Source organism: Leucopleurus acutus, assembly GCF_964270905.1.
Source record: "Leucopleurus acutus genome assembly, chromosome: 14".
NCBI lineage: Eukaryota > Metazoa > Chordata > Mammalia > Artiodactyla > Delphinidae > Leucopleurus > Leucopleurus acutus.
In genome coordinates, this window is record NC_139156.1 from 85368578 (window position 1) to 85392560 (window position 23983).

Sequence of the window (23983 nt, forward strand, 5' to 3'; positions counted from 1 at the left end):
TCACGGTTGGCCAGAGGACCCCCAACCCATGTCCTCACACACCCACACTGTGGATCATCTGTGCACAGGTAGAGAGGAAAAGGCCAATGCCTGCACACCAGAAGCCCCCTTTCCTCCTGCTGTGTGCCTCCAGCACCCCCTACTGATAAAGCATAACATTGTGCTCACCCCGGTGAAGGGCACAGTGCTGAGGCCCGTCCACTATGTCAATGGGGTCAGTGGGGTAAGCTGAGGGCCCAGAGCCAGTAGCTGGCATGGACAGTAGGGAGGTTTGTTCTTATTTGGCATTTAATTCCTATGTCACGTGTCATTCCATAGGACATGAGTCTTGTTCATATGAAGGTACTTCTGGACGGAAAAACTGATGTGTGCTCTTGGGTCTGGCTTGGGGACTCCTTGGAAATCTTTCAAAACTTTATTGTGTTGATATAACTGTAATTACTCATTTCAGGTCTGAAATCTTGTTTGAAAGGTATCTAAATACAGTCTTAATTTTGCCTTAATAGTTTCATAATGGTATTCAAAGGGATATTTAAGTTTTATCAAGAAAAAATAGACTAATGTCTATTTAATTGATAACAAAATATATTAAATATATGAGGAGTAATGTTTTTATTACCAGTTACTTTACTTTTTTTTTTCCTTTTCCTTTTTTATTGAAATGTAGTTGAGATATTTGTTTCAGGTGTACAAAGTAACACTCTTACTTGGCATTCCACTGCTTATCCTTGAGAACAATAAACGTAGCCAACCTGAATCCTTTGCTATAAATACATACTTGCTTTTTCCAGATGCTTCCATGTCATTGGACTGTGTAAGCTCTGTGAAACAGATGGATGTTCTTGTTACACAGCCTTGCTTAGAATGTAATCTTTGTTCTCCCTGGTGGCATATGGTTGGCAGGGAGCTTTCTCTTACAGATGTCAGTGAATTTGGGGCAGTCTCCAAATCTAACCACAACATAATTTCAGAAACCACAAACCTGGGCTTCCCGGTGGCACAGTGGTTAAGAATCTGCCTGCCAATGCAGGGGACACGGGTTCGAGCCCTGGTCCGGGAGGTTCCCATATGCCACAGAGCAACTAAGCCCGTGCGCCACAACTATGGAGCCTACGCTCTAGGGCCAGCGAGCCACAACTCTTGATCTCATGTTCCTAGAGCCCGTGCTCGGCAACAAGAGAAGCCACCGCAATGAGAAGCCCGCAAACCACAACAATGAGCAGCCCCCACTCGCCACATCTAGAGAAAGCCCATGTGCAGCAAAGAAGACCCAACACAGCCAAACATAAATGTAAATAAAATAAATAAATTTATTTAAAAAAAAACAAAAAAGCAATACTGACGGCGCAATACCTGTTTCCTGAGGAATTAAAACCTAGTGAATCAAGACAGCCTCTTCAATAAGTGGTTCTGGGAAAACTGGACAGCTACATGTAAAAGAATGAAATTAGAACACTCACTAACATCATACACAAAAATAAACTCAAAATGGATTAAAGACCGAAATGTAAGACCACACACTATAAAACTCTCAGAGGAAAACATAGGCAGAACACTCTATGACATAAATTACAGCAAGATCCTTTTAAACCCACCTCCTAGAGAAATGGAAATATAAACAAAAATAAATGGGACCTAATGAAACTTAAAAGCTTTTGCACAGCAAAGGAAACCATAAACAAGATGCAAAGACAACCCTCAGAATGAGAGAAAATATTTGCAAATGAAGCAGCTGACAAAGGATTAATCTCCAAAATATACAAGCAGCTCATTCAGCTCAATATCAAAAAAACGAACAACCCAGTCCAAAAATGGGCAGAAGACTGAAATAGACATTTCTCCAAAGAAGATATGCAGATTGCCAACAAACACATGAAAGGATGCTCAGCATCACTAATCATTAGAGAAATGAAAATCAGAACTACAGTGAGGTATCACCTCATACCAGTCAGAATGGCCATCATCAAAAAATCTACAAACAATAAATGCTGGATAGGGTGTGGAGAAAAGGTGGCCCTCTTGCACTGTTGGTAGGAATGTAAATTGATACCGCTACTATGGAGAACAGTATGGAGGTTCCTTAAAAAACTAAAAATAGAACTACATATGACCCAGCCATCCCACTACTGGGCATATACCCTGAGAAAACCATAATTCAAAAAGAGTCATGCACCACAATATTAATTGCAGCTCTATTTACAATAGCCAGGACATGGAAGCATCCTAAGTGTCCATTGACAGGTGAATGGATAAAGAAGATGTGGCACATATATACAGTGGAATATTACTCAGCCATAAAAAGAAACGAAATTGAGTTATTTGTAATGAGGTGGATGGACCTCGAGTCTGTCATACAGAGTGAAGTAAGTCAGAAAGAGAAAAACAAATACTGTATGTTAACACGTATATATGGAATCTAAAAAAAAAAAAAGGTTCTGAAAAACCTAAGGGCAGGACAGGAATAAAAATGCAGACGTAGAGAATGGACTTGAGGACACGGGGAGGGGGAAGGGTAATCTGGGACGAAGTGAGAGAGTGGCATGGACATATACACACTACCAAGTGTAAAATAGATAGCTAGTGGGAAGCAGCCACATAGCACAGGGAGATCAGCTCGGTGCTTTGCGAGCCCCTGGAGGGGTGGAATAGGGAGGGTGGGAGGGAGACTGCAAGAGGGAGGAGATATGGGGATATATGTATACGTATTGCTGATTCACTTTGTTATAAAGCCAAAACTAACACACCTTTGTAAAGCAATTATACTCCAATAAAGATGTTAAAAAAAACCCAAAACACCTAGTGAATCCACAGAGATACTAAATACAGTATATCCCGTTGAGTTTTTAAAAGCAAAAATCTTTACAGTTAACTTTGGGTTATTTAATACCATTAAGTTCTGAGGGTAAAATATCTTCAAAAGCAGTATGTAATATTTACAGTTGGTTAAATGTATCTGTTGATTCTGATTCCTAGTACACACTCCTCAGATGGCCCGGTGAGAAGTGATGGATGGGGATTGGGGGGATGGAGGAGAAGTTGAGGTAGATTCCTTATTTTAGTGAATAAATATTTAGTGAATCAGATATTTAATATCAATTCAGAAATGTGTCCATAAAAATGTCCTTGTATAGCTATCAATTGAATTGTTTTTTTAGATTCAGTTCCCTTTATCTCATAGTCAAGAAAAAAAAAATCTTAAATAGTAAGACAAAACCAAACCTTGGAAGTGAATCTTATTAGAAGTTCAGTCCAAGAAAAAATATTGAAAAAAGGAGAAAAAATTCCCCATCCATTTGTAATTAAACAGCTCTAATCCAATTAGAAGGAGAAAAAAAAGCAGGCAAGATAGCAAGAATTAGAGGTTTAACTTTACACTTCTTGGGATTGGATTTCACGGGCACAGTGGTAGTGATCTTTACTTACCGTCATGGTTGACAGACCATAAACTTCAATCTGGAAAAGTAACCGGCACACTTTACAGGATCGAGCATCCTCAGAGGTGTGCACTGTGTTACCTTAGTGAAAGTGAACTGGATTAACTGTCTGTTCCTGTCACTTCCAAGAGGTCTTTACTGGATTCATATTTTTAGCAACATTTAATCATTAGTTTCTTCAAACAAATGTGAGAGGATTACTGACTTTCCCCATGGAGCTGTTTGAAAACCATATTCTCATATTTCATTGCTTTTTGGGGTTGGTTCCTAGAATCCCTGTAGCTCATTTTCAACTATAAATGTGTTTAAGGTGAATTTCAGAATTAAAAAAGAAAAGCTTTAGGTCTTGAATCAGTTACAGATTGATGCTATGGACTTCATAAAATCCAGAAATTATGCTTCTTTCCTGTTCATCTGGGATGTGACATTGCCTGACACATCATAAAGGTATCGACTGAGTTTTCGATAACTGTGCTTCTCTTAGATGAACTGTCTCCAGTGAATTCCTGGGAAATGAAAGAATGATTAACACAACTTCACTGGTAATGAACGACACGGGAATGCTCACATACATTTTCACCTTGCTTTAAGATTAGATTTTAATTTGATTGGTGAAATCCAAGGGTGGACTCATTAGAGAACAGCTCTCCCAGCTGTTGGCCCTCCAGCCACTTGGCCTCTGCTTCTCAAAACCTCCTGGTCCCACCACTAGAACAAGCACTGACAAAGCTGCCTTCAGTTGGGAAACTTCTACTCACCATCTCGTCCTAGTGAATATCACTGAACCTTTGTTATCCCCTCCTTCCCCCTCTGTCATTCTTCTGGGTCATAAACCCTCGTGTTATAAACGCAGAGAGAACTCACCTCTGGAGCACTTAGCTTGGACGTTCCACACACATTCCCAGGATTTACTCTCATCCCCTCCATGGAACATCATGGAACTTCTGTGTCTGCTTTTTTCCCTTAGTATCATATTCCCTTGGAACCCACTAAGCACTACAAAGAAATATTTACCAAATGAATGCATTTATTTATGGTGAACATAACACTAGCTTTGACACGTTCTCTTAAACAGAATGTTTTTAAAAACATTGAGGTTTTGATCATTACTTAAATGATGGCATATATTTTAAGGAGAAAGAGGAACTGTGATCAGATGTTCAACAAAGTTAATTTGGGGTCAGTTTTTACTTTTACATTTGAAATAAAGACTCTTGCTTTCTCGTCATCGGGACAGAAAGCCGGGTCTCTGGAGCCACGTCACAGAATCCGCCCTCGCACTCGCACGCACGTAAAGCACAGCAGGGGAGCTGCTTGGGTTGACCTCGCCAGCAGCGTCAAGGTCACTGGCTTCCTTGTGTATCCGTGAGGGGCCTTAGAGAGATTGTGCTCATGACTCTGTGGTGCTTCTTTCTGCTCCTGACCTCCTTTTCCCCACACACCCTCTCTTTTCACATTACCAGACCCACTACTAATGTCAAGAAGTAATCCCTTGACATTTACTGTGTCGCTTCACGTTGCGACATTTGCTTGACAGGCTCCGGTGTTACCACTTTCCTTTCCTTTCCTTTTTGAGTCTCTTTATTTAGGGAGCTTCCTGCAGAAGGATGAGTCATCCCGGATGGGTACCCCTTAGACCAGGCTGTTAATTCTCAATCCTATCCATTCAGTGCTTCCTTTTCCTAACAAATATTTATGTTTCTGTTGACTGAAAAATATGCCCAATCTGAAGGTTGAGAATTATGTTTTATTCAGCAGACTTACTGAGGACTTAAGCCTGGGATACAGCCTCACAGAAAACTCTGAGGGACTGTTCCAAAGAGCTAAGGGAAGAGTCAAGATACACAGGAGAAAAAAACATGTAGTCGAACTTCAAAAGATTATTGCTAATCACAAAGACAGACATCTCAAGTTAACGACCTCAGCACTTTTCTGTGTATGGGAAGATGCAAGCGTCTGGGCTCATGGAAATCATTCCTTTGATGTGTACCTTAACTACCTAGGGCCAGTGTCCTGCTTTACTCCATCCTGAGTTCCCTCAGGGAGAACACGTGGGGATAGCTTGATGACTGCAACATCCTTTGTTTACTGAAATGGCAGCGACCTTCTTTGTCCACATTTCCTTTACCATCCTGAGAAGAAATTCATGGATAAAAATTTTTCTACATATATAACTTTAAAGGTCTAATGTCTACACTCTAAAGTAGAAGTAACAAAGTAATCTATAATATTTTATGATGCTTGTAAATTATTGAACCAGAAGGTATGATGAAGGAGACCAATATTTGTCCTTTTATTTATAATCGCCTTGAATATAGCAGCTAAAATTACTTTTATCACCACTAATAGGATTTTCCAAACTGGTGAACACTTGCTAAAATTGAAGTAAGGTTTTTCTTAGATATGACTGGTAGCTCCATTTCTGGAAAGCTATGTATATTGTGCCTATTAAAATATAATATTGAATATTTAATTAAATATTTAACATAATGTATATAGAAATAATAGTGTATATTAATACCTTGAAAAATAATTTATGCTTACACATTTTCTTTTCCAATTATGCTCTTGTCTATAGTATGCTTCTAGGAAATGTGCTAGGTTCCTATTGCTGCCCAGCCTCCCCCAGCAAGGAGGATATACTTTTGCGGGGTAGGTGCAATATGCATAAATTTTTAATAATCATAAAGTAATTCAAGTGTTAACATTCAACGAAATAATAGTTTAACCCAATATATTTCATAAGGCACTTTAAGTCCTATCTCCTAAAAAATAGTAGATATGAAGGCTGTTGGGTTTGGGGAGGGGAGATGTGGCATGTCTGTAGCTGGGAGCACAGGTACTGCTTGAAAGACAAGAATAGAGGGATGATTGCTGTGTTATGCCTTTGCCAGAGTTCACACTTCCCTGAGAAATTCTGGTCCAATTACAGACTATTCAGCTCTCCTGGCGGGGGGCGGGGGGGGGGGCGGTGGGGAAGTCTCTTCTGTCACACATACATTAAACCTTTCCCAGCAATTTTCCGTGATAGCAGGCAGGCATTAGAGAAATGGTGCCGTTGGCTAGCAGCCACAATGAACGTTCATGCCAAGCTGGTGCCGTAAATCTTTGCTGTACCTTCTTTTATTATATATGTATGTGTGTGTGTGTGTGTGTGTGTATATATATATATATATATATATATATATATATAAATTACATATATATATGTAATTTATTTATTTGTAAGTATATATGATTTTATTTTTTTAACATCTTTATTGGAGTATAATTGCTTTACAATGGTGTGTTAGTTTCTGCTTTATAACAAAGTGAATCAGTTATAAGTATACATACGTCCCCATATCTCCTCCCTCTTGCATCTCCCTCCCTCCCACCCTCCCTGTCCCACCACTCTAGGTGGTCACAAAGCACCAAGATGATCTCCCTTTGCTATGTGGCTGCTTCCCACTAGCTATCTATTTTACATTTGGTAGTGTATATATGTCCATGCCACTCTCTCACTTCGTCCCAGATTACCCTTCCCCGTGTCCTCAAGTCCATTCTCTAGTAGGTCTGCGTCTTTATTCCCGTCCTGCCTCTAGGCTCTTCATGACTTTTTTTTTTTTTTTTTTTTTTAGATTCCATATATATGTGTTAGCATATGGTATTTGTTTTTCTCTTTCTGACTTACTTCAGTCTGTATGACAGACTCTAGGTCCATCCACCTCACTACAAATAACTCAATTTCATTTCTTTTTATGGCTGAGTAATATTCCATTGTATATATGTGCCACATCTTCTTTATCCATTCGTCTGGTGATGGACACTTAGGTTGCTTCCATGTCCAGGCTATTGTAAATAGAGCTGCAATGAACATTGTGGTACATGACTGTTTTTGAATTATGGTTTTCCCAGGGACTATACCTTCTTTAAATCCCTTTTTCTGCTGATGGTAGAGGAGTGTACTTAGACTAGGAATGTAATAGTTTTTGTAGAAGAGTTGCAGGTTTGGCCTGTGAATGGTCATATAAGGTAGAGATATTTCAGTGGTAGCAAGTGTTGATTGTTGTAGGTACCTGCTAAGAGCCTTGGTTACTCCAAAGCAGAGAACTGACTTGAAATTATTCATGAACAGGAATAGCATTGGATGGTTTTGACATTCTGCTTGAGGGGTCCATCATCCTTCCCTCCTTGTTGCCCATGATTGCGATAACTAACATTTAGCTCAGCAATTAATCAATTAAAGGAGTAGTCAAATCTCTTCAAAAGGATGTAAAATTCCTATCATTTTCCTTCACTGAATTTTGGGGGAAAAAAAATTGTCTCCTGCCATTCCAGTAAGCAAAGAATGTTGCCCACCGTCAAGCCATCAGCCACAGTGGCTGCCCCCGACATTTAGGGTGGAGAAAAATAGGACACTGGCCCCAGATGGCTGAGGTTCACATCAAAGGAATAATTTCAATGGGCCTAGACTCTGGCATCCTCCCATACACAGAAAAGCACTCACATCATTAACTTGAGATGTCTGTTTTTTGTGTTTAGCAGTAATGTTTTGATGTTCAACTACGTGTTTTTTTTGTTTTCTTTCTTCAGCAAAAAGCCCCTTACTTCTTTGGAACAAAATTAGATCTCTCCCATATTGCTTCTGAAGACGTTCTGGAGAATAGTTTGGCAGCTTCCTAAAAATACATTCTAAATATACATTTAACATATGCCGGGCATTTATCTGAGAGGCCCGGCATACTCTCAGAGTATCTGAGAGGCTATATCCTGGGCTAGAGTCCTCAGTAAGGTCCCCGATTAAAACATAATCCTCAACTTTTAGGTTGTGTGGGGTTTTTTTTCAGTTGACATTTAGGAAGTTGAATGATTCCAGATATATATTTGGCTCTGAAATCTTTGTTTACTTACCGGTATATGGTGATTTGCCAATATATGGTTAAGTGTTATCTCAGGCCCCCTGAAGAGCCATTCAACCCTTGACATACAACTTGAGATTGCTATGTGTCTATGACCACCATTGCTATGTGTCCTTGACCATCATTTTGTAAATTCCCCTCAGCCCTTGGCATTTAACGAAATTCCAGTTGTTTGTTTTACCTGGGAGGAAAAATCTGTTGGACTGTAGTATGTTAGTCTGTGGACTATATAAAGTATATCTCTTGAAAAGCTAGTTTTTATGGTTAGAGGAAATACAAGTCAACAAATAGTATAGGGACCACCCATAAAGTCTTGAATGTGTAATGTATAAAAAGTATATTTTAAGTGGTCGTTTAATAATACAGAAGCATTTCCCCTTGAAATTGCTGAGACGTCCCTAGTCCAACACAGAAAAGGATATTTTATTTATAATGTATCTAACATGCATATTTTTTATTCAAATAAAATGAGAGGAACTAACCATTGGATGGTTGCCAAATCAGACACTGGGGGTCAGGTACGTAACTAAATAGTTACAGGCTAAGGTGACAAGTGCTGGGACAGAGTTCTGTGGAAAGAACAGGACAGTTGCTGAAGAGGTGACAGTTACTTGATTTAAGGAACCCTGAGTAATCTTCGTAGTGAGGCAAGGTTTGGGCCTGATTGCAGATGTTCTTATAAGCTTGAGAGTAGAGATGAGGACTTTCCCAGCAGGTGGAGCAGAGTGATATGGGGTGAGGAATTTTGTGTTGGAGGAAGGAAGCCCACAGGAGAGTTGGAATGGGATTTGGGAGGGGCTGAGATTGACAGGGATGGATGTGGCATTGAGATGGGAGAGGGGGAAGTCTGCTCCTGAGGTTTTTTCAGGACTGATGAGCTAGGAAGTGTTGCCTAACAGGATGAGGGAGGGGAGAGACCGAAGTCCGCTTCTTTCCTGGGTGTTTGGACCAAGATTGGATATTCAAAGGAGGAATGTATTTGGGGACATAAAGGAACAGATGAGCAGTGGGCTGTGTTGATTTTTTCTTTTAAGTTTTTATTTTGAAATAACTGCAGATTCACTGGATACAACATACAGAGTACACAGAGGCCCTGTGTAGCCTTCATCCAGTTTTCCCCAGTGACAAGATCTTACAAAAGTGTAGTACAGTGTTAAAATCTGGAAATTGACATTGGTGTGACCCATAGACCTTTTTTTCGATTTTGCTGGTCCCTCATGCACTCCTTTGTGTGTGTGTGTGCGTGCGTGCATGCACATGTTTCTATGTGTGTGTAGTTCTGTACAGTTTTATCACATGTGTTGATTTGTGTAACCATTACTACAATCAAGATACAAAATTGTTGGGAATCCCCTGGTGGCCCAGTGGTTGGGAGTCGGTGCTTTCACTGCCAGGGCCCAGGTTTGGTCCCTGATTGGGGAACTAAGATACCACAATCCCTGCGGCACAGCCAAAAAAAAAAAAAAGATACAGAATTGTTCCACCTCTGCACAGACCCCTTTCCCCATTCCTAATCCCTGGCAGTCACTATTCTGTTTTCCATCTCTGTAATTTTGTCATTTTGAGTGTTATATAAATGGAATCATATAGGATGTAACCTGTAACCTTTTGATATTGGCTTATTTTCACTCAGTATAATTCCCTTGAGATCCATCCAAGTGTTGAGTGTATCAAAAGCTTATTTTTTTCCATTGTTGAATAGTACTCCATGGTGTGAACACTCCAAATTTGTTTCCTACATTGAGGGACATTTGGGTTTTCAGGTTTTGGCTATTACAAATAAAACTCCTATGAATATTCATATACATTAAGTTTTTGATGTGGTTATAAGCTTTTTCATCTTTGCGATAAATGCCCGGCATATGTTAAATGTATATTTAGAATGTATTTTTAGGAAGCTGCCAAACTATTCTCCAGAACGTCCTCAGAAGCAATATGGGAGAGATCTAATTTTGCTGCATCCTTGGTGCTGTCACCATCTTTTAAGTTTTAGCTGTTGTAATAGGTAGGTGTATGGTAATATCTCACTGCGATTTTAATTTGCATTTTCCTAATGGCAAATGATCGTCTTTTCATGTGTTTGTCTTCTGTGTGTTCTCTTTGGTGAGGTCCACGTCTTTTGCCCCTTTTCCAGTTAGATTGTAGGCTCACTGTCAACCCTCTGAGCCACCTCATTGTGCCCCGTTGCTGCCGGGGGTGGGAGAAGTACCAGCTGCCCCCCAGACACTGGGGGGGAGGTCGGGGAAGAGTGTCGCTAAGTAGCATTGCCTCCTGCCAGCCAGCTTTACCGCATTGCTGCCAGGTCGGGTGATGTTCGCTTCTCCACTCGGCCACACTGATTCCGCGAGGGGTCAGTTTTTCTCTTGGTTTTTGGCTCGAGTAGGACAAGTGTTAAGAATGAGGTTTTTTCTGCCAGACGTCCTTTGTCTAGAGGTGGTCCTGCATCCAGGCCTCTCCAGCACCCCACTGGGGATGAAGGAGGAAAGAAAACACGGGGAGCTTACGGCTTTCCTCAGCTTGTGAGGTTCCCGGCCAGTCAGCCTTCCCTGCATTTTTCACAGCTTTCCTATGTTTGTTTATAGTCTTAGTTCCAGGACTTTTAGTTGCAGGAATGACTGGCAAGGAATGGGGCGTCCTCATCTTGGCCCCATGTTGGTCTTCAAGACCCTGGGCCCCTTCAGTAGGCAGCCTGGGGCTCAGTAGCACTTCTGTAAAAAAGACATCTGTGTCAGCCCCTTGACATCAGGAGACGATAGGTGAAGGCTTGGACCTTGGCACCCATGCTTACTGGTTGAGACCTGAGACTCAGCGTTCTCATCATATGATGGGGGTGATGCTGTTGGTGATAATGATGCCTGTCAGGGCTCTGTGAGGACTACATGATATTGTACGTGGAGAACACTTTGCAGGGTGCCTGACTGTTATTAAGGGCTCAATAAATAGGAGCTCTTGTTTTATCTACAGGTAGAAGAGACTCTTGGCTCTAAGAAGATCATTTTTGAGCTTAGTGAGAGAACAAAAGCCAGATCGTGGGGATTCATAAACCAAGCCCAAGATGAGAGAAGTCAATTTTCCTCTGAAATTCTGAGCTGGAGAAGGAGAGGGAGGGCTGTGAAGGGCTCAGGGATTGATGGGTGGGGGAGAAGGGAGTTTGAGGCTCAGGTAGGAAAGAAAGGGCTGAGGGGAAGGGTGAGCGGAGAGAGGGAGAGATAATTACAGGTCAATTACAGGAAGAAGAAGGTTGCTGCTGATGCTGGATCAATAGCACAGGAGTAAAGAAAAGAAAACTCCTGGAGACCAGGCATAGTCTCCCCTCAACCGCCATCCAGCACAGAACCGGCTGCCTGGCTGCTGTCGTCCACATCACCAGACATTGTGACCTTGACTTCTCCAAAGTCAGACACCCACTGTTTCAAGGCCTGGTAGTTACTGTTTCTATTTGCAGAAAGGGGAGAAAAGATGAGATTGAATGAGGAGATAGGACGTTAGGAAGAAATGAGTGACTTTGGAGTAATTTATATATAATAAACTCCATATGTTTGTGATTATTTCATCAGATATTTATTAAACGTCTGCTTTATTTCAGGCATGTGCTCTGGTTGCAATGATGAAAACATTGACATTATCCTTGGGCTTATGGAGCTGTCTTTGTACTCTGGGAGCCACGCCTCCCAGACTCATTTCCAGTGGTGATGCCCAACGGGGCTGTGTCCCCAGGAGGACCCAGGCTGGTGAGGAGGTGAAGGGCGGCCTCCCCAGAGCAGAGAAGCAGGGGTGCTGAGGGGTGAGATGTGTGCGGAATGTTCCAGACACAAGGCGCAGCGTCGGTGTAAGAGGAGTGGGATCCACTTGAGGAACTGGAGGAAAGCCAGTGGGGACAGAACCGCTCAGCAGGTGTGGGCAGGACACAAGATGGGGGCGGGCAGCGGGCCACAGGGGATTCGCGGGCACCCGGGGTCTTTGTGCTGATCTAAGAGTGAGGGTCAGCCGAGATGCAGGCATGAGGAGTGGCGTCGAGCACAGGCTCCGGTCTGCATCTTTACACAGTGACACTGCGTACCGTGTAGGGTGGGTGTCATAGCTGGGGGCGGTGACGGGGGCCAGGCAGAACGGGCGGGAGGGTGGTGGCCCGGGCCGCACGACGGCATTGGGAGTGGCGGGGGAGAGCGGCTCTGAGGCTGGGCGACTCATCGGCGTCCGGCTGGGTGACTTGTTTCCACTTTGCTGTCATCAGGACCGCTAAGTGTTTTGGGGAAGAAAACATGAGTTTGTTTTTAGACTTTTTTGTCCAAGGTGCTTCTGAGCTATGCAGGAGAAAATATTGGGGAAGCAGTTGCTCGTGTGGACGTATGCAGGGGAAAACGGGCTGTCTCGGAAACGCGGGCTGAAGCCTTTTGTCGTGTGTGGGCGGATGGGAGCGCGGGCCTGGCGGTGGGGACTGAGGACGGCTGTCGGGGCTCCAGGGACAGGGGGTGTGATGCTGTGACCAGCGGGAGCCCATCCGGAGGCAGACATGAGGGCGAGGGCTGAGGCCAAGATTTAGCGATGAGACGTAGACTAGAAACACTGAGAAAATGGTAGAAACCGAACGGGGACTGGTGAGAGTGTGGCCTACACCGTGTTCCCACCTGCATCCCTTGGAACACCGGCTCCTTGGGAGCGTTTCTATCTTGCTCTCTCTGTTGCCCTCTCACATACATACTTTTTATGATCAATTAGGTATGAGGATAGCTGATAAAATGAAATAGGTTTTTCAACAACATAACTTCTGAGAGTATTTATTTAGCGTGTACCATACAGCATTTTTTTTTTTTGGCTGCACCGCGCAGCATGTGGGATCCCAGTTCCCCGACTGGGGGTTGAACCCCACCCACGCCCCCTGCAGTGGAAGCGCGGAGTCCTAACCACTGGACCTCCGGAGGAAGTCCTCACACAGCAATGCTTAATGAATCTCAGGACCCAAGTCAGTGTTCCCTGGAACCCCGCTTGAGAAACACTGGCTGAATGGCAGCAATAGGCTCGGCATCAGGAAAGCACGTTACCCCTCTCAACAGCTTCCTCTCCCCCTGCACCCCCTGCTCCCCAGCCCCATCCTCTCTGGGAGCTACGGTTTTCCTCAGGAGTTGGAAGAGCAGCCTTCAGTTGCAGGGCATGTGGGTTTAGGGCCGCGGAGGTCAAAATACCTGGTGAAATCCGGGACTGGCAGCCAGGAATCCAGGTCGGTTCTGGCCAGCGGTTGAGGGAGGATTGTGTCTGGGTATTGGGTGCCATGAATCTTTGGTAACTGGTGAAAGCCTCCAACTTAGCAGCAATAGATCTATTTCATTTTTAGGCAAACAGGAACTCTTGAGAAAAGGAAATTCTGGTACAAACCTGCAGGTAATCAGGGTGGGAGTGGGAAGGGGGAGTGTGCAGTAAGTAAAGGAAGGTAGTAACCAAAAGACAGCCCCTGTGCTGGAGACTGAAATGATCTGGGCTTGTGAGACTGGGAGAGGGAAGCCTTGCTACCTGAATGTTTGGAACTTGGAAATTCCTTTATGTTGATCATTGGTATGTGAGTGTGTAGTTACTTTGCCCGTGTGTCTTTGGCCATAAGGAAAAATGAACCTATTTCGATAGATAACGCTCATCGCCACTGGTATGGTAGAGTGGTCACTAGCATCCCCTTCTTATAAAGGGTTATGTGTAGTTTTAAAAAGCAGTGGGGGGGCTTCCCTGGTGGTGCAGTGGTTGAGAGTCCGCCTGCCGATGCAGGGGACGCGGGTTCGTGCCCCGGTCCCGGAGGATCCCACATGCCACGGAGCAGCTGGGCCTGTGAGCCATGGCCGCTGGGCCTGCACGTCCGGAGCCTGTGCTCCGCAACGGGAGAGGCCACGACAGTGAGAGGCCTGCGTACCGCCAAAAAAAAAAAAAAACCCAACAAAAAAGCTGTGGAAGATTGCTGTAGCAGGGTTGAGCAAATAAGAGTGGTGTTATGAGCAACATGATGTGTCGTGTGGTGGGATTTTCCTTGAATCTGAAGCCCAGCGTATATATTTTTATCTCCAGTGTCTGGTGTAGTGCCTGGTAAACAGTCCGTCTTTGATTGAATCGGTGGATGAATAAATCCCTAAAATTCATCCTTTTTAAAGCCCGACCCTGATGATTACTTCAAACTGGTGGACCAGAGAAGAACCCTTGACACTAACTTCATTTTGGGGGTCAAACAAAGCCAGAATTATCGAGGTGACCTCTGAGTTCTGGTAAAGATTTGTAGTCAATAGTTTACATAGTTGATGGTTGCTGATAAGAGTAAGAATTTGGGGCCTTAACAGCTAGAAAATAACTGACTTTTGCTGGATCCCACATGTTGTGCAAGGAGAAAGCCAATGGGCAAGAAGAAGCAGTTGGTCTTGGTGTACTGATGAATAGCAGAATTTGTAGATTTGATAAATATTGCTTAAAAACCTACGATGTTTTAGTCCTACTTCTTGTACCTTTACACACATAAGTATTCCTGTGTAAGAGATGAATGATGGATACCCAAAAGAGTTGTGTGGAATGGACGTACAGGTGAGTGAAGTCATATGTACTTTTGCTGGGCATAGCTTTCTTATTTCTTTATCTACCTATTTGTGTCCTAGCATTTGAAGTGACTCATTCTGTCTCATGCAGCATAGGTATCTATTTTGGATTCAAATTACCTCATAAGGATTCTCATTGTACTCTCAGGATGATGCTGAGCAGTTGGCATTGTATCATCATGTCCTCACTAGTTTTTATTTCAAGTGTCCTGTCATTAGATTTCGTCCTTTTACCTCCCTCTTTTCCCCAGAACTGGAGGCCTTCTATTTTCATATTCAATTACTGATTTAATTTTTCAATGTTTAAAAAATATTACTGACTACTAACTGCACAGTCACCCCTCGGTATCTGCGGGGGCTTGGTACCAAAATCCGCAGACGTTCAAGTCCCTTAAATGAAGTTGTGCAGTACTTGCATATAACCCCACACACCCTCCCGTATGCTTTAAATCACTCGATTACTTATGATGCCGTGTAAGTGCTGTGTAAAACGTTGATGCAGCACAGTGAATTCAAGTTTGCTGTTTGGAACTTTATGGAATTTTCCCCACATGTTTTGGATCTGCATTTGGTTGAATCCACAAATGCGGAACCCATGATACTGAGGGCTGACCATACCGTAGTGAACCATACCAGTCACTAGGACCATAGCAAGACATGGCCTTCCTCCTCCAGAAGCTTGTAGGCATGCGTGTGCATCACCAGTGAGACACTGTGGTACGTGTAGCACAACACAGAGTGAACACAAGGTTCCGTGCTGTTCTAGAGAGAGACTGGTTATAATGGGGTCGAGGTGGGCAAGGCAGGCTTTGTGGTGGACGTCATACCTTTACTTCTCAGTATCCTTTTTGTCACATTACATTCCGGAAGCAAAACTGATCAAACCCTCAGAAGATCTACCGATCAGTCATCAAGTCTTTCCATGCCAAAAGAAGCTTCCTTGGAGAAACCAGTCTTTTCTAGTTAATCCCATCTATAGAAAAACCTGCATTTCAGAACAATCAGTGAATTCAAAACAGAACATTCTTTGTTTAGAGGAAATCTGTAGTCTCTAGAAATTGATCAGGTTCTGTCATCTATAGCAGTTTATGGCTGAGCTGATTTTCTGTGTAAACAACAAATAATGGTTGAAGGAATTTTAATATCGGAGGACTAGACTCAAACCCAAGATACGGTGGTCTACTCAAACTTGTTAATGCACTTAGACAGTATAGTATTTTGGCTGTTTTGAAACATCTTCGTGAATTACAGAGACAAGACTGAAAATAAAATCATCCAAATTCTCCACAAAGAGTAAGTTTGTGTCTCTTGAAGCCTATAAAATCTTCTACCTTATGTTAAAATGCACAGGATCCCCTCCTATAAAGAAACAAACTTAGAACAAAAAATTTTTAGCTTGAGATTTTAAAAGGTGAAAGAAGACACCTAGAAAGAAAAGCCTAGAGCCATTTTTGTATCAAAAAGAAAATTCAGAAGAATCAAAATCTTTTATTTTTGTTCCATGACTTAATAATTCAATTGTACTGTTCTTTCCCCAAAACAGATATAAACAATGATTGCAGTAGTTAAATAGGTACTTTTCCCTTTAAAAATCTTTAACAGCTTTAGGATCAAATTACTTCCAAATTTAACTTGATTAATTTCTGAATAAGAAATGACACTTTAAAATTAATTTCTTGCATTCTGGAGGGTATTATAAACCGCTAAAAAACAAGAGAGGGAAACTGTTGTTTTAAAACATGCTGGAATAAATATTTTGCATGTCACTAACAGACAATAACATTTGGAAGATTTGGAGATGATCTTTACTTCAAACATGCTAAGAAATATGAAAATATATAGAGTTTTGCTGTATTTGAGATAATCATTATCTAAAAACCACTTGGCTTTTGTTGTTCCAGAGAGCACAGTCAGATGAACTGGAAAAAATTGAAAAACACGGCCGGTCCTCCAAAGACAAGGAAAACGCCAAGTCTCTGGACAAACCTGAGCAGTAAGCAGGGCTTCGGCCCCGCGGGCGGCGTCCAGGCCACGGGGGGCTCTTTCCATTCAGAAAATGAAGTACCTTCTGTGCATCAGTATCATGAATGATGTGAGGATGAACGTGTTTATGTGCATCATTTTTTCCTCTTAACTTGGCTTTATTTCCTTAGGTTCCTTTACGAACTGTCACTAATCCCCAACTTTTCAGAGCGAGTCTTTTGCATCCTGTTTCAGTCCACATTTTCAGAAAGCATTTGCTCAATTCGGCGCAAACTGGAGCTGCTACAGAAGTTGTGTGAGGTGGGTGCTGGTCCATCGGCGGCTGTCGCTTGGGTTCTGATCTTTAATTGTGTTCAGTCATGTTCGTATTTCAAACGAGTTTTCTTTTATTTACCATAAGTACTCATAAAATTTGAAGGATGGGGTCCCACCAGAGAGAACGTATGATGACTGAGCATCAAGGTCAAAGCAAATGTGCAGGAGGGCGAGTGGACCCGGGACGGCGCTGCTGGGGCACAGTCACTGGGCGTCCACCCACGCAGGCTTCTGTCCCCCTGCTTTTGCCAAAGCACAATATTCCCTTGTCATGGGCCTCTCCTCCATCAGACTGCCAGCCAAAAGCCACGTGAAGACATTTTCTTTATTTTCCTCCATTTTGGGGAGGGCCCCTCAACAAATTGTTAGTGATTCAAACCAAATGCTTCAGGAGCAGCTGTATGACTCGACAGAAGATAAATATTCTTCTGAAAACAAAGAACAAATGCTTGGCAGAAATTACCAATATTAACATTTAAAACGAATTGTCAAAATAGCACCATTCTTTCTGGCTATGGTAAATCATTTTGAAAGTAGTAAGATGTCATGAAAGACACATTTTCAGAGGAAGTGATGTACAAATTCAACTTAAACTGTGTGTTTTGGAAGAGGTGAGTATGAACCTTTCAGGGATAAATCTAAATTTGGAAATTAAACTTTATAACTACGTTTTGGTAGTTACACCTTATGCCAAAAATTTGCATTGCACAGAGGCAGGTACAGTTAGGCCGATGGCAATGATATTATTTTGTGGTGGTTCTCATATCACAGCCATATTTGTTTTCCATGCAGTTACATCACAGAAATGACCTAGGCTGGTACGTCTCAGCTACAGAAGCACAACCTGCATGCTTGTGGGTGGTGCAACTTTTTCTAAGTTATCTTTGGAGACACTACTCTTAAATATACTAAAATGAGCACTGATGAAGTTTGGATGTGACCCCAAATTATTAGTATAATATGAATATCTGCCACTGACTTAAGGTAATTCAGACAAGACTGTGAGTGAGAGATTCTTCTTTATCCTGTTTTACAGACATTAAAAAATGGCTCAGGGGTCATGCAAGTTTTGGGTTTGGTTCTTGCCTTTGGCAACTACATGAATGGTGGAAATAAGACTCGGGGACAGGCAGATGGTTTCGGGTTAGACATCCTCCCAAAGCTGAAAGACGTCAAAAGCAGTGTAAGTATTTCGGGTGAGTGAATGTAGCACACTGAGGACTGGGCATCTTGTTGAGTAATAAGTTTGACTGTAAACCAGCGTGATAAATATTTATGTCCCAAGGTAAAAATTTCCTTTGTGTTCTAAGCTAGACAAAAGTAGTGGCCACCATATATTTGTGATCTAGAGAAGAATAGTGTTTCCTAAAGTGGGTAATTTTGAATCCTGTGTCTAATGAATAATTGAGAAGACAGTATTTTAAAATAAAAATAATTACTTTTTAATATCTTCCCCATGTTTGCTAATATTTATCCTTTTGGATCTGAGGACTAGTTGATTTCTATAAATTAGACAGTGTATCCATCCCTTTCTTCTCTCCATGTTAAGCAATGGAGGCCAACAGGCCCATGCTTTAAAAACAAAACAAAGACGAGTGAAAGTAGTTAATAAATAAAATTTAAAAGATGATCCTGTTTTTCTCTATATCATCCTCTCCTTGATACTGGTATATATGAGAACATCTAAGCCCTTTTGCAAACCTAATTATTATTTTTTATTCTACTTCTGTAGTTGTGTTTGTTTAAAATTAACATCTAAGAGATTATGAGAGTGTCAGTAGAAATATAACATCAGGGAAACCACCACAGTGGTCAGAGTTAAAGCCTGACATTGTAAACTTAGAAAATAATAGAATTCTGTTTCTCTGATAAAAGAGTCTTCACAAAGAACTATATGATGAAGGAAATTATGAAGGAAATGTTTTTAAAATATTGAGTTTAAGTGAACAATTGGCCTATAAAAATGAAATTACAGAGAAATGGCCCTCCTAGATAAGGCAATAATCTCCCTGATAGAAGGGAGATACTTTTTTTGCTTTTTTTTGCCAGTCAACAACTCACTGGTTTATTCATTCATATCCACTCATATGTTCATTTAACATTCCTTCATCGGACTTCTATGAAATGCCAGACAGTGTGCTTTTCCATAATTGGGAAAAATATAGTCCTTGCTTGGAACACCAACAGCATATATTTTTTGTGATTTTTATGGTTATATTTCTTCAAATGATGTTTTATTTGTATGATATACATTTTCATATGAACCTCCAATATGTCAACATGATAAATCATTTATTCAAAAACAAGGTTTTTTTCTAAACACATGGTAGTTTTTGAATAGTTCTTACAGCTGATTGTTGGACTGAAACAAGTAGTTTTTGTAAATAACATTGGAATACAAATAGCATCAATATAATGTTACTTATCAAAATGAATCTGAAATAGATTCTATGATCATAATTATATATGAATAAAGGTGGTTTTTTTTGGTTTTTTTTTGTTATTTTTTTTTGCGGTACGCGGGCCTCTCACCGCCGCGGCCCACCCCCCCCCGGCCCCCCCGCCGCGGAGCGCAGGCCCAGTGGCCACGGCTCACGGGCCCAGCCGCTCCGCGGCATGCGGGATCCCCCCGTACCGGGGGCACGAACCCGCGTCCCCTGCACCGGCAGGCGGACCCCCAACCACTGCGCCACCAGGGAAGCCCAGGGGGTTTTTTGTATTGATTGATATATCTTATTCAATCCTCCTATAAGTTAAATATCGTTAATTTAAATAATTAAGGAATAATCTGGAAAAAATAATCAAGAAGGAAGTTTTTAAAAAATAATTTCACTTGCATTCTCACAAGAGCTATATGCAAAGTCTATTTGGTTCTTTCTGTATAAAATGAAGATAACTATATCTATATAGTTATGTAGACCTGCATAGATGGAGCTGTTCCTTGGATCAGTCAGAATTAACTTCTGCTCAGCATGCCTGTCAGCAGGCATTTAATGTGTTTTGTTAATTGATTCAGGTATTGCTGATCATTTCACTGATTTGCAAGTTAGGAAAGACAAAGGAAGTCAGGTGCTTAAATCATTTTACAAGCACTCCTGTTTCTAATAAATGTATTACTTTTATTATTATATCTATATATTTCCATGTAATATATGTATATAGAAATATATATGGGGAGTCTAATAGATATATTATCATGTCATGTCAAACTTGATTATAAAGGGATGTTGTTCTTTTATTATCAGTGGGGGAAAAATCATGGTTAGATTGAACATTCCAGAAAACAAAGTTTGTATTATAGGGTGTATTTTTAAAATATGTATTTGGTTTCACACATTCAGATTATCTATTACGAATTTTGAGCAATGAAAAAAAATTAAAAATTAATTCCTCTAAATATGCCAGAAAGAAGGTGGAAAGCTATTCTTTGAAGATTGTTAGATATGAAACTTTTTTTTTCTTTAGAACTACATATATTACATTATTTATAGCTGCATGGATATTAATTCCTAAATCTCAGTTGCTGACATAATTTATAATATGCATTTGCATTTTTAAAGCTCCAGCTTACTTGAAATAATACTTAACTTAAAATTTCTTAATCTACATACTAACAAGCCTCAATCAAACTTCCTGTTGGAGTGGTCCCTCTTGGTCCAACCATGCAGAAATGCTGGTGATGTTTAGTCATTTCAGTTTAGATAGTAGTTATACCTTTCAATAATAAAACATAAAATTAATGAACTAATTGTCTGGTCGAGGAGGGTGAAAACAGAAAGGTGGATACATCTGAGACCCCACCCTGAAACAGCTGTGCTTCCACGTGGGGCTTAGGTGGGAACAGTGGGGAAAACAAGACCGTCTGGACCGGTAAAGTAAGAAGAAACAGAGAACTTCACCTTTCATCCCAAATATTCTCATCTACATGTGTGGATTTACTGGAGTGAATTTAATTTAACATTGTATATTTAATAATTTAAAAAATATATTTCTACTCACTTTGGTCTCTCTGTCTAGGACAATAGCAGAAGCCTTTTGTCATATATCGTTTCCTACTATCTTCGCAATTTTGATGAGGTGAGACAGTTTTTACATAGAGTCACATCTTGTTATTCCTCATTGTTGAGCGATTTGGCCGTGTTTGTCTTCGTTTTGTCATTGCTGCTGTTGCTCAGTCCTCATTCATTTAAACGTTCTGTGCTTCCTGCTGATCAGGATGCTGGGAAGGAACAGTGTGTGTTTCCACTGCCCGAACCCCAGGACCTCTTTCAGGCCTCGCAGATGAAGTTTGAAGACTTTCAAAAAGACCTCAGAAAACTCAAGAAAGACCTGAGAGGTAACTTACAATGTTAAAGAAACTCATGGTTGTTATTTATGCTTTTTTAATGAGGACAGATTTTTCAGTGTTTTTAAAGAAAGTAAAACCTTTTACATCCATGTAAACATTTTTGTGTATGTGTGGCAAAAGAAAAATTTTACCAATAATCTTATTCTTTTGTTGTTTACAAAGTTATGTGTATTAGAAATTTAGTTATTGAAATAGCATCTTGGTTATTTGAATAGCAGCCTCTTTCATCAGGGGCAGATTTGACTGTCTTGCTTTCACTTTATAGCCGAGAACATTTGTACATTTATCATGTTGTTGTTAAAAGATACATATTCCCTCCTACCCACCCTTGCTATACTTGTCTGAGATTTTGTGGCGTGTAAACTTCCCTGGAAAGAAAACATCTTTCTTCACATATTTGGTCAAAAAACACGTGCATGTGTAATGCTTTTTTGTTAGTTGAAAAGCCTTATATCAAATCATTTTGAAGAGGGTTTGAAGTTCTTCAAAATGGTAAATTTAAAGAAAAGCACAAAAACAAGTAGTTTACAGTTTTGTTTTTTTTTTGTAGATAAAATCCCTTTCATCCCCTTCCCCTGCCTTTTTTAATGAAGTACAATTGGCTTACAATATTATATTAGTTTCAGGTGTACAACAATATATCTTCATCTATTATGTACCAAAGTTATTACAGTATTATTGACTTTATTCCCTATGCTGTACCTTACATCCTTGTGACTTATTCATAACTGCCGGTTTGTACCCCTAATCCCCTTCACCTATTTCACTCATCCCTTTTACTTTCTTTTCATGAGGTTTCTTCTTGCTGTGAAGTTGAGAACACCTCAGCTGTCGATTTAAGCATCTTTCTAACTCTTTAAGCACAGACAAGGATGGAGTAAATTTATGTGAGATTTTCATTTCATGTTGTATCACTATATGAGAAGAGGCTTGGTTACCCCAGAAACCAAAAGATGATAAAACTTTTTAAGAGATTCTATCCCAGTGTTGAAATGCTTATCTAAAGATACTTATCTGTAATCAGATTTATGGAGTTGTTATATTCTGGTCACAGATGCGTTTATATGGATTTAAATCAACATAGTAACATTATATAATTTGCCCGTAGTTCCTAAATACTTAACATTTATTATGGGCCTGATGCATGAAAGGCCTTTGCTAGGTGCTGTGGGTACCAGAGATACAATCGTCACTGTCAAGGAGGGGTGAAGTCCTGCCGTTTAGATGCTCCCCTGAGAGCATCAAATATGGGTGCTCATGGATAGAGCCTAAGAATGACTGCCTGTTTTTAAATAAATAACAATTAAAACTATGTTACAGTTGTGTAATGCTACATTACTATGTATCTAAGTATGATTTCTTAAAGCAATACAAAACGCAAACCATTCATGTGTAGTATTTATCATACTTCAAAATTTAGCCAGGTATCTTGGTTTGCTTATGAAATTCTCCTTCTCCTTGTTCTTGTTCTTCTTTCTTCTTTCTTCTCCTTCTCCTTCTTCTTCTTCTTTTCTCTCTCTCCCCCCCCCCTCCATGTGGTGCTGGGCGTTTCTGGGGTTTCTGGAAAATACTTAACACTTTCATCACTTCAGTCTTGCAAAGCAGGATTTCATAGTTTACACATGATTTTATAAACAGGTGGAATGGTGATCTCATGAACAGGGGATTTATGTTGACTTTGGTTGGTGCTTCCCTTTGGAATGTTTTCTCATTCACGTTTCATATCTACATGCTTTCTCACTATGGTTACATGAGGTCATGAAAATGGCAGATTCTCACAAGACACAGAGCTAAAAAGAGAAATGTTTTTTGAGAGGTATTATTTTGGATATAATTACCTTAAAATAATGTTCACTTTGATAAATGTAGCCTAATAATGATTCCTTTCAAGTGATCAAATTAAGTAATTCATTTCAGAATATTCAAGTAGCCTGTCCACATTTTTTTTTCAGAAGCAAGTTTTTTAAAGAAAACTTAGAAAATGATATGATATATGTAGAGAGTTTTCATAATATTTTCCATATAATAAGTATCCAAAAATATTAGTTATTTATAATAAGGAAAAATAGAATAAAGAGTATGACTAGTTTGATAAAGACAGATAAGTTATAACCATTTGGTCACTCATCTTCTGACTCTGTCACTGTTTCTGCCTCTGCTTCTAGACTTAATTTTCATTTCAAAAGAAAGACCAAGAAATAATGCGTTATGGCTCAGACAACCGAACCTCATTTTAGCATTTTGTAAGAGTACCCGCTGTGTTTGGTGTCTGTACTTGTTCCCAAGATTCCTGCAGCTCCTTGGTGCTCCCCTGACTGTCCGAGCTCAGTGACAGGTAGCTTTTGTTCTCTCCTGGCCGTTAGCAGCTTCTCTTTTCTTTTTTTTTTTTTTTAATTTTAACATTTGAGACAGTTTTTATTAAATATAAGCAAAATAAAG

At 40.6% G+C, this 23983-nt stretch overlaps 1 protein-coding gene across 1 annotated transcript in view; it reads left to right on the plus strand.

Annotated features, from left to right (window-relative positions):
* Nucleotides 1–23983, plus strand: part of FMN2 (formin 2) — a gene marked incomplete at both ends in the record, with an annotated part of 325661 nt that overhangs the window by 207613 nt on the left and 94065 nt on the right. Inside the window, 5 exons of the mRNA XM_082854885.1 lie at nucleotides 16800–16891; nucleotides 17052–17181; nucleotides 18233–18379; nucleotides 21214–21273; nucleotides 21412–21532. Coding sequence (XP_082711011.1) covers nucleotides 16800–16891; nucleotides 17052–17181; nucleotides 18233–18379; nucleotides 21214–21273; nucleotides 21412–21532 — 550 coding nt within the window. The remainder of the gene's footprint in view (nucleotides 1–16799; nucleotides 16892–17051; nucleotides 17182–18232; nucleotides 18380–21213; nucleotides 21274–21411; nucleotides 21533–23983) is intronic.